Source organism: Dermacentor albipictus, chromosome 5, assembly GCF_038994185.2.
Source record: "Dermacentor albipictus isolate Rhodes 1998 colony chromosome 5, USDA_Dalb.pri_finalv2, whole genome shotgun sequence".
In the NCBI taxonomy this organism is placed as follows: Eukaryota; Metazoa; Arthropoda; class Arachnida; order Ixodida; family Ixodidae; genus Dermacentor; species Dermacentor albipictus.
The window spans coordinates 152825508-152837111 of NC_091825.1; the positions used below are offsets into that span (position 1 = coordinate 152825508).

At 46.3% G+C, this 11604-nt stretch overlaps 1 protein-coding gene across 1 annotated transcript in view; it reads right to left on the reverse strand.

The window, feature by feature from the left end:
* The window catches only part of LOC135902359 (uncharacterized), a 48742-nt gene extending 37625 nt beyond the window's left edge, over positions 1 to 11117 (reverse strand). The window contains exons 1-4 of the mRNA XM_065432372.2: positions 10760 to 11117; positions 10529 to 10601; positions 6887 to 7118; positions 1365 to 1491 (exon numbers count right to left, since the gene is read on the reverse strand). Of these exons, the coding sequence (XP_065288444.1) occupies positions 1365 to 1491; positions 6887 to 7118; positions 10529 to 10601; positions 10760 to 10811 (484 nt within the window). The 5' untranslated portion in view covers positions 10812 to 11117. The remainder of the gene's footprint in view (positions 1 to 1364; positions 1492 to 6886; positions 7119 to 10528; positions 10602 to 10759) is intronic.
* Positions 11118 to 11604: the final 487 nt, after the last annotated feature.

Consider the following 11604-nt stretch of genomic DNA (forward strand, 5'->3'; position numbering starts at 1 on the left):
CTCCCCAGCAAGAAGGCGGCTCACAACATAGCTCGAGCACTTGTTTGGCGAGCAAGTGCTCGACCATGCGGTCTTGACCGTATGGTCAGGACCCTCTCATCAGGTCAGGACCCTCTCGGTCAGGACCGCATGTCAGTCTCCTGTCGGTCAGAACATGCATGTCAGTCTCAATGTCAGTCTCCTGTGTCTCCTCTCGTTGCCGGCCCAGCCGGCAACGAGAGGAGACCGCATGGTCAGCTGCAAAGAAATCACCTATTACTATCGACTGGTTTTTCTTGGTTAGCTCATCCCGAGCTAATCAAGAAAAAGGCAGTGGCCTGATGCTTCCTGCAAACAAACCGGTATCCTAACCCGGTGGCCTGCAGCAGATTTTAACCAGGGCAATACAATGATCAATGTAAATTATGTAAAGGTAGGGCAGATCCGTCACATATTCTATGAGCATGCTCACAGGTGGCTCCTTTTGAGAGCCGCAAAATTCAAAACCAGCCGCAGTGGGAGACCTTGCTGCTCAGCTCAGACCGGTGAGACCAGGTCTGGGTTGTCTGGCTAGTTGAGGTAGCCGCTGAGACCCAGAGGATCTCAGCCGTCTGCTAGGTGGAGGGAAGCTGTGTCTACTCCGATGATTGCTGGCATTAAGTTTACTCTCTCTCTTTAAACTACAAACAAGTAACGCCACATTTTTTCATAAATGATTTAAGTCCCTGCAATGGATTTTTAAGACCTTTAAATGATTATTACAACAGCAGGGTTTTTCTTGAGGCTTAAGAAGTGAAGTTAAGCAACACTTTTTCTTTAAATCTGAACACACGCTCGAACAAGTGCAATTTCCTTCTGTGAAGATACTGCTAAAGAGATTTTTGAAAACCTAATAATAAAGTATATATATATTCTGTTCAATCTTGACTTTCTCACTACCCCCTCAACGTTTCCTTTCAACTCAAATACTGTTGCTTCTTCTTTTTATTATTTAGTCGCAATGCACTTGTGGTAGCTCTATAAGGTTGGTGTCTGACAACAGTGCCCAGAAGTAACATATGAGTGGTGACAGGACAGGCGGGATGGGTTCACAACTGCCACTTGCCCGTTTCATAAATTGGAAAAGTGCACATGCGTTATTGTCACTTAGGAGTAATTTATGGTCATGAATAATCATGTAATGTCTGGTGCCTATGGGCTATTACGCTACTTATAACATCATTAGTGGTGAAGGGAGCTCAAAACTAAAAAAAAACGCAGGAAAGAGCAACTAATCTATTATGCAAGATTGTGGGTCCCTGCCACAAGCAGAAGATGAATATATGGCTCGAATGTTCATGGAATAATTGTTTACAGATCACATTCTTTTACTCTACAGCACTTACCAACTGCTTCCAGACTGCCAAATTTTTCAAGTCTCACTGACATCTTAAGGTGCTTCCGCGACTTCAAGTGCACCTCCTCTGTCTCTTGGAATGTTTCCTTGCACATGTCACAGGTGTAAGACAGTTCCTGAAAAGTGCAAGAATGCTTCAGGGACAGAGTAATGATGCATCAGAAACGAAACAAAATGAAGTGTAATGAAATAACAGCAGAGAAAAAACAGTGCATGGGACAAGGCCTAGCCCATCATCCGCTGTTCAATTGCTGTGTTTTTCTAAAAGTTCTTCAAAAATTAAAAAGCTTTCATATGCTCTTGAAGTCACTAATGTTAAACCTAATAGAGTAAAACCTTGTTGATACTATCCCCTTTAGTATGATTTCCTGGTGCCAATTCTTGCAAACGAGAACAAAAAATGACCCGATAATGTTATGCTTCATTTCTGTCAGTTGATACATCCCCAGAAAACATGATCTTTCAGCACTGACGTTCAGTGCATCACCACACTGTGATCATATCAAACGTTTTCCGACCACTAGATCTCACGTAAACAAGGAAAGGCGTGATGTGCGCACAACTGAAAACAGTAGCTGCCAGCCGAAGCAGCTTCTTCACAGTACTCACTTGCCCATGTCACATGACCACGCTGGCCTGCACTCAGTTTCCCATTCTGCAGGGGTGGGACTGCTTAAAGTCATCTTGGAGCAATTCTTGGAGCAAGTAAAATTGTATTATGGAGCAGTTTGGAGCACAAAAAATTGCATTTTGGAGCAGCTTGGAGCAGACTAAATCTCATTTTTAAGCAGTTCGGAGCAGGCGAATCTCAATTTTGGTGGAATACGGCAGCACACTTTGAAACCACGACAAAACGCAGAATAAACCAACACGAGCACTGTACTGCAACTGTACTGTACTGCAGTCGAGTCTACTTATAACAATGTTCAAGTGCCATGAAAATTTCATTGTTATAACCGATAATTGTTATAAACGGGTTGCACGAAAAAAAGCATAACAACTGCAAAGAGGGGTCACAGACGGGAGAAGTGACATGCCGGCTCTGCCGAGGCATCGTTTTGGTAGTCCAGAAAGGGACCTTGTAAAAAATACGAGAAGGTTGCCGCGGCTGCTTCTCAGCTTGAAAATCCCTTAGCGCCCCCCCCCCCCCAAAAAACAAAGAAAACATGAATACCTAAGAGCATTTAATGAGGGCAAAATAGCTTGCACTTCTCACTTCTTTGCTGAAACAAACCCGTAATCGGCGAGTTTCCACTGCTTCGCGGCAATCTTGCTGCGAAAAAGCAACAAAAGCAACAAAAGAAATGCCTTCCTTCCCTCTCCTACTCTGCCCAGAGGAAAGCGTCCGTCTTTTCTCCTGCTTCTCCTGCTCACCCCATTCTCCTCGCATGCGTCGTCACGTGAGCTTTTCGCCGCCCCTGTGCGGGCGGCTCCGCATACACGCGCGCGCTTTTGGCAGAGTAGTTTGGCCGGCGTGGTCGTTGCGTTTGCGCATTTTTTTTCTGTGAGGGTTGGCTCCAAATGACTGCATTTAATTGTTATAACCGACAATTTAGTATGATAGCATTGTTATAAGCAGCTTATTTTTCCATAGAACACACTGCAAAGGTGACGGTGCCGCAGCTGTCCATTGCTATATCCAATATATTGTTAAAAGCGGTATTGTTATAAGTGGGTTTGACTGTATTTTGAGAGCACTGTCTGAAGCTGATTTTTAACGCAGATTACCCCGAGACTGAAGCCGTCTAGTGCTATAATGTTTGGTAATAGTGCCTGTAGGCGAAAACACCTGTGTACTTAGGTTTAGGTGCATATTAAAGAACCCCTGGTAGTCCAAATTATTCCAGAGTCCCCCACTACAGCATGCCTCATCATCAAATCGTGGTTTTGGCACATAAGAACCTCATAATTTAATAGTGCCTGTAGATATTTAATTAGTGGTAGAAATCATAAAAAACTTGCATTCTGCAACAGGGAGTCTGAAATTTAGAAAAGTAGCCGAAGAGATTTTTTTATAAATACATCCTTCTTTACTGGCTCCACAGAGCGGGTGAAGTGCCTGGAGATGCGCTTCACCAAGAGACTGTATGGAGAGGCCAGGGTTATATACTGTGGTTTACTGAAAGCCATTTCTACATAACATACCAAAGCCCCTAATGCTTAACTTTCCGGTATAATGTAAAACTATTCCAATACGTTTTTGTTGAATGGCTCAGGCCTCGCTCATATGGGGATAAAAACAGATTGTAATAGTTTTATGTTATACCGGCCCTAGGGACAGAGACGCCTGTCTGCTGCAACACACGCCTCCCTGAAAATTTGGAGGATGCTTAAGCTTTGCCTTTAAGAGTGGAATGCAACAGCATTCAAAGATCCCCGACTGTTTCTCACGCTTCCCGGCAACTGCAGCTGATGTAACCATAATGTTTTCCTGGAAACACTGGCGGTGAATGCTATGCACGAAGGTGAGCTTTCTGGTTCTTTCTCCCCACACACACACACAGCGGGCTGTGTGTGTGTGTGGGGAGAACACACACACTGCCACGGATGTGAATGCCATTTAGAAGGTGTTGCAAGAAACTGAGTGGGGCGCGCCGCTCCTACTAAGACAGACCTCAAACAGCAGCCAGAAAACAGGTTTGTGTTTGTTTCCGTGTAACAGAACTATGTTTTCCCAAAGATTCAAATTGCAATCCGACACTATCATGTCTGCAGGTCACATGTAAGTTGTCCTCTACAAATTTTCTGACACAATGTACTTTGAGAAACTGAATTAGTTCAGTAACGCCTATGCACCACATGGTGGACTTGCATGGGTCGGGATGCATGGTTTGGAATTATTTTTCTTATACGGACACAGCCACCGCCGCTGGATTTTCTGTAACACGAGGCCCTTAATGCTTTTGCGTTAATATCTAGTTTGCTCATTGTGCCCTCAGCCTACTTTTCGTTGTTTTGCACCGAAACTAGGGAGCGCAGCGCCGCTGAGCCCACTCAACTGTATCCTAGTACGCTTTAAATACAGGTGCCCTGGCCATTCCGACAGCCACAACAGGCAGGAGTGGCCGCTTGTGCGCCGACTACTTGCCGGAAGCACCAAAAGGTCCAGTGTTACTATACGAAAATTACAAGGAACTATGTGGCAGGCGCTGTAGCATGGTGCGCGGAATGCGAACGGCTGCACTCTTTTCGGAGAACAAATCTGCTTACTGTTCGTGGCAACCGCTGAAGCACACATGCCGAAGCTGTTTTGGCGCAGCATGGCACAATTTCGGTCAATTTTCTGTTTTTGGCGTAGGAATTTGCATCTGTATGAAAAATGGTGCTATTGGTGCAGGAGTCCCCCTCCCATATTTGGGTACCAGCAAATCTCCAACGTCCACCAACGATCTAGAAAGACATGATTAATAACAGACTGACCAGTCGCTGTGGGCATTGGCCTGGGTTTTCAAACGTCCCGATTTTAGCAGTCCAGTCCAGACGTATGCGTAAACGTCCAGAGCCCTGACTATAACGCCTTACAGCTAGTCGGCTCATTCATCATTTTTTGTCTTCTGTTGCATTGTCACAAACATGAAGGCAGGGTTGATCACCATTCTAATTTCATTGTAGGCCCTAAACGTTCACAGTACCTTTATCCGTATTGGTATCTGTGCTAGCCAGGCAACAACACAGTACCTTTCCTGTTGTTAATCAAGACACCGTAGAAAAAAAAAAAAATTTACTTCGTTACACATACAGAGTGACAGGTCCTAGTAGGTCATCACCAGCCCTCCTCCCCCAGCCCCAGTTCAATCTTCATTTATTCAAGATCTGGCAACCTTAAAAGGCCCCTCACCAGGTCTGGCCATTTTGAGCTGACAAGTGTCATGCATACAATGCATGCCGCGGAAAGAGCTGAAATTTCAAACCGAAGGCAGTTTGCATTTCTCCTCGCGGGCGCCGCGCTCCAAGCCGGAGGGATGACATATACGTGCTAGTGCGCCTACGTACGTGTCTTTGCTGCGACGTCACTCTTAGTTGCTTGTGACTTCAAGAATTATTCAAGGCAACATTATTATTTCTGTAATCTGTTGCATCGATAAACAAATTAAGGTTTAGGGAAATAATAGAACATACGAACCGAGTGTCTGCGTCTGTTTTACGTTGCACTGCAGCAAGAGAGATGTACTTCCTTTTTGTCTGCCTGTTCCCATGTCGTGCAGTTGTAAGCGCTGAGAGTGAAACCATGCAATTTTCTACCATGTTCCAGCGCACGTTCATGTTCTGTGATCCACTTGTATCTTCCTCAGTGTTCTCGTGCATAGCGCGCACAATCGTGCGCTGCACAAAATGAGACAAACACAACAGCTCGTGCATGACGACTTCAGCAGAAGTGCACCACGCAACAAAAAAGCGATGGAAAAAAAAAGATCAAGGCGGGGACCGTGATGTGTGTGTCACATGATCTTCGAGGTCCGGTATGGGAGAAAGCAGGGAAGGAATTTCGCATGCGGAGGATAGACGGGGCAAGCAGGGAGAGAGCCTCTCTTGGCAGTGGCGCTCGCCTCCTGATAGCATGGTTCGCGGCACTGAAACATTTCTATCTCGAATATTAATGAGCCAATTCGAAAAATTCTTGCGGCAGACCACTCCTTAGAGGGCACGTAACAGCTTCCAGCATATAACCGAAATTTGCTATAGGGCCTGGCGAGGGGCCGTTTAATTAAGGTTCATTCAGACTGGCGACTCACAGCAGGGGCACGACCAAGTTGGTTGGAAAGTGATCAGCTGCAAATGGCCACTTTTCTCAAAAAGCGACCATTTTGGACCAGTCACTTGCCGATCGATTTTTCCATTGCAAAACTGCTGAGCCAATCCGCCTGCAAGAACACAACGTCGGTACACGGTCTTATTTTATGTGGCGATGCAATTGTGAGCAGATGGCGACTCACTGCCATCTGCTCTTCTTTGTTCGCATCGGTCGCCTTCAGTCACTTCTCGATCGCCATTCGCAAATGGTCGGCGGACCTCACCAAGTCGCCGGTGTGACTGAGCCTTTGTGGAGGCAGTGTGACACCTGGGCCACAAGGCCCTACGGGAAGGGTCTGCCTATTACCTATAGCTTTTTGTATGGCTCTCATCCAAGCCGTTACTTAGTGCTGTAATTTCCAAGTGCATAAATCAGCTTATGCTCATTAAAGCTTTTATTTTCGCACACCTTGAAATAATTGGCATGTGCACACACAAAACGCTGATCCAACATCAGTGTCACCTATGGCTACATACTGAAAGGCATTTTTGAACAGCAGAAGTCTCGCCCCTCAAGAGCAAGAATTCTGGGGTTTTACGAGTCAAAACCCTGATCTGATCATGATGCGTGCACGCCGCAATGGGGGACTCCGCTTTAGTTTTGACCACCTAGAGTTCTTGAATGTGCACCTAAATTTAAGAACACAATCCTTCTCGCATTTCATGCCCATCACCCTTGAGAACAGCCTTCAAGGAAGAAAGATTATGTAAGGTACATACACTTTTGTCTTCAGTAGAGTTGTTCTCCGTTTCTGCACCTGGACACTCTTCCTCTGTTCCTTCAGCAGTAGCCAAACCTCCTTCACCTTGCTTTTCCTCCTCTACCATTTCAGTTTCACCATCAGCTGATGCAGTTGCTTCGTCCTGCATTCCCTCGTCAACCACGCCTGCTTCAGCATCACCGCTGACAGCATCCCCGTTCTGTACATCGTCATACTCGTGCTCCAAGGACCTAAAAGAAATAAATAATGGAAATGTTGAACTGGCATCCCACTGCACATGGTTCTAGGAAACGAAAAACAAAAACGAAAAGACAGCTGTTGTGACATGACAGTTACAATGAACGTTGCAATTAAGGAGGGCAAATTTCAGTGAATTTAAACAGAAGGTCAGTAAGCAGACTTTGAGCTTTAAGCAGCAGCAGACACATGCACAGACTTTACCATTGGACTGTTGCACCTAAATATAAAGTGCAGTGCTGCTGTCACCTGTGCTTTTGTCACCTGCCACTGTCACCTGACCAGGTGCTTGCATGCATTTACAGAAGTCTAGAGGGCATTAGGGCAATGACCTGGTTTTCTCTTTAGAGAGGTCTATAAACTGTACATGCCTAGAGTGCCCTGTACACACTATGTACATTAGCACAAACAAACTAGCCCAGAGACAAGCAAAATTGTGCATTGCTATTATGACCCTTGTAAACATGGGTAACTTGAATTATGGAGAACTTTTGTGGGCATCAAACCTTTCTCATGTATTTGGGCCTCATTAATGTAGGAACTAGCAGTGCAGACGATGGATGGGGAGGAAAAGCACAAAATTACTATCAGCAGCACATGTATTTCTGTCTCGGTAATTTGGACAGCAATGATATGGACAGCATCTCAGGTAACTAAAGGAACCCAAAATCCCCGCTCAAAATGGCAACAAAAAGTCTGCAACATGCCGCTGGCAGCAAGGTATGTCACCGTCGGCACAACCGCACTGGCCAGCATATCTTTTGCTGTGGCTGTCATCTGATAGCTTCAGTGCTGACGTGTTTTCTGGAGCTCTAGCACTTTCCGAGGCAAAAACTGGCGTTTCTACATCCTCCAATTGTCTACTGGCATCCTGTACACAAAAGTCCAAGGAGACAGACAAGAGCAGTTTTTCCTCTTACATGCCAACTTCATCAACAAGCTGTAGCTGTACCACACTCTCCCTCTTTTGATCCCGCCTTTTCCATGTTCCTGCGCTGCTTTCTGCCGCACACCACTGGAAACGTTTTGGACGGGTGCCAGGGCTTTCGCCGGATGATTTGTGTACCCGTGCCCATGTAGAGAGTGCGTCGGTTATGCATTGTGCATTGTGATTGTGCAGTGCATTGTGATTAATTAATGGCCTCTCCGGGGCAGCATCTCGTTCCTGGAAGTCATGTAGCACTCACTGACTACTGGTTGAGCAGGCCTGAGCGTGCTGTTATGCTAACAATGTAGCCAATGAAGGCAAGCGAGTTCCCTCTGCCGACTCAGCTGCTTTGGAGTTCGTTGTCGCTGTCTTCCTTTGTACTTTGCTTTTTGTATTCCTTTTACACGATCATTAGACATTTCACATGTTCAAAGAAGTCTTAGAATGCAGCCATCCGCGTTGTACTTGCCAAAGCGGTGCATTTGTTTACATCAACATCTACAGCCACAGATTGTTGCTAGCACCGGATACTGTGGAAACAGCGCATCACTGATCTGAAATGATGTCAAAACGCATCAAAACATACATATCTGCGCATATGAGCCGCGTTGTTCTTCCCTGAGACCAGTCAATATGAGCGGCTGAGCCACTTCAACAACAGCAACTGTGATCCAGACACATACGTTATGGGCTGTTATTATCGATTCTTGCTTTTCTTTAACTTCTTCATACTTAGTTTGTGAGTGCCATAAAAAATTATTCGAGAAAATTGTGCTCGGCATGAGCGCACACTTACACGCCATGTACTTCTCTTGCGAAAACGCAGATGCCACTGCTGACATCTTTGGTAACTGAGCAAGGCGGTTGTTTATGCTGCTGTATGAAATGCACTGTCTCTTTCGTTTCCTATTTTATGCAGAGGTGTATCATGCAGGGCTTCGCTGGAATTAAGAAATGTGTCAGCATAACATGTACAGGCCCACTTATCTACGCGGCAAATGCGACCGACAGCCTTCGGGCACAATGACATACATACAATGGTTGGCAAAGCGCTGTGTCGCAGCTTGCTGCTTATTGTGTACGTGCCGTGCGAAGTGAGCAGCGGTCCATATCAAATCGCTATATTGCCACAACTGAACTATAAGAGCAGTTTCCTTCATCGTAAGTAAAGTTCAGGTTCATCGTTGCCAGATGCACAAACTTGACGGGAAGGCCAATTGTGTGGGGTTCGGTCGAGCGATCATGGTAGGCACGCTAATTTTGCCAGTGCCATCGACAAGGAAACTCGTCGCGCTAAGACAACTCGCGTCTACTGGTTGCATCTGCAGTGGCCTAATATGATAAAATGGTCTCAGCAACACAGTGTGAAGAATAGTTCGCATCAATGTCTTGTCGGTCTCGTACCAGCCGTGTTACCACACCTTAAATAAGTATGTGAAGTCAGGCACGCTCTGCTACCACCAGCAAGAAGGGCGACGCTGCAAGAAGACTGTCAGCAAAATGATGTTTTTAATGTCAAAGTGTAACGGAGGGGTTTGATAAACTTACTAGCCATCAATGCAAGGCAGTAACCACATACAAGACTTACGGTGCAGTCCGCACAAAGCCCCGACCACTTTCTGTTTTAAAGTGGAGTTGCAGTCTTACAGTATGCACGTTTTCGGAATTAATCGACGTAGAGCTATATACTAGTGGGATTCCAACGCGGTACACGGCACGAGTGTTTGCTACAGTGCGAGCGCGTACGCAGGCTTCTTTTTACGTTTCGCAACTAATCCGCTAGGTCAGGCCATCGCGCCGTGAAAAAGGCAGATTAGTGGTAACTCCGTGCTGCGTCATTATGGAGCACATAGATAGATTCGAACTGCACAGCAAATGTTGCACCGTGGCGACCAGAATAATGCAATTCGCGAGTATTTCTCATTTCAATTCCACTTCGCACTGCAATGTGCAGGAATGAATTTGCATGCTAATATTTCATGACAAATTCCATTAGCTTTTTGCAAAGATACATGTTGGTAGGGAGCACATATGCCCAGTTTAACAAACGACAATCACGCTGTCAGAACGGGTGTGCGTTTGGGCTAGTTGGTATTCCGACTAGCGCACAACATGCATTCTACTTTCTTGCGTTTATCGTGCGTTAGTGGGCTAAAACCACTGCCCATTTGCGCACCGGTGAGTAAGTCGCATGGCATTCAAGATTCCGGTTCGAGGTGAGGTTGGCAAGTTCCGTACGACTTCTTCCATCGGCGCCTCCCGCGCGAGGCATAACCGGGCGTCTTTCATCTTCTACTGTCGTTTGCACCACGTAGGAGTTGCTCATAAAAGGTAGATACATCACGCACTTGATAGCTCCAGAAATATGATAGAGTATAGTCGAGGCTGGCAAATGGAGCGTTTATTATGCACTGTGATTTGCTTTACAACCCCCCCCCCCCCCTTTCGTTTTTCATTTCTGAATGTGAAACTTACGTTTGCTCGAGCGGCGTCTCATCATCCCAGTCCTTAGTGTCCGTAACGTCTGCGGTGAAGTCGACGTCTCCGCCTATTCCAAAGCAAGAACGAAAGATAACCGTATAGCTGAAGCAAAATGCAAACCTAACACTTTTCACTCGATTCAGGCCTAGCAGCCCGCGCTGCAATTAAGAAAACATCGTAAGACAAACACCGTAACCGTAACACGACTGCAAATTTATTTCTCACCGGTGTCGCAGTTGCCCTTCACTTTTTCTGTTTCAGACACTTCAGCCGACATTGCGCGCAAGAGCCGCACGAATACAGAGCACCAGACCGGTAGCTGCCACCCACACGAAACGATATCCAGTCGAACGCGCAAATAGACTAACAACGACAGCTGGGGATGTTATGAAAAGTGAGGGAGTGAATGCTTGAGGCTACAACATAAAAAGGTATTACTGCAGAGGGTTGAGAAAAATAGAAAAACGACCAAGACTACGCCGTGAAGTGGAACTTTGGTACGCTTCGCCAAATCCCGCGCATGCAGCTGCCAGATTCGTGAAAGCTAGAGGAGTGGGTCCAACGAAAGCCCCGACAAGCGGCGAGGGTGAAGCAAAAAACATTGAAATTTGCGGCGGCGCTGCAGTCGCCTTCTTCTGATGTTCCGGCCAATCCGGTGCCTCGGCGGCCCGGCGGAACCACGCCTACCGACGGAGGTACGGCGGCGCCCAGCTGTCGTCTGCTCGACGCGCCGCCGTCTCCTGAACACGCCGTCGTGCTTGTGTTTATTGTTTATTTCGGCATTTTCTCCATAGTTGATTTTTGTACTTAGTATGTAAAAAAAAGAGAGAATTCAATAAAATTACTGCTTCGTCATGACTGGAGGTTCGTCGCTTCTGTCAAACGATGCCGTCTGCACGATGTACACGCGCGCAGACGGCCCGTGCGCAAGTCTATGGTTTGTCTGGTAACTCGGCAGAGTGTTTGAAATATGAGAGGATGACCACACCTAGTACATCCCGGCGAAAGAACTACTGTTGCGTAGCGGGTTGTGAATCCGCATACAGTAGGTTGAAAGGTGAGGCCAAGCT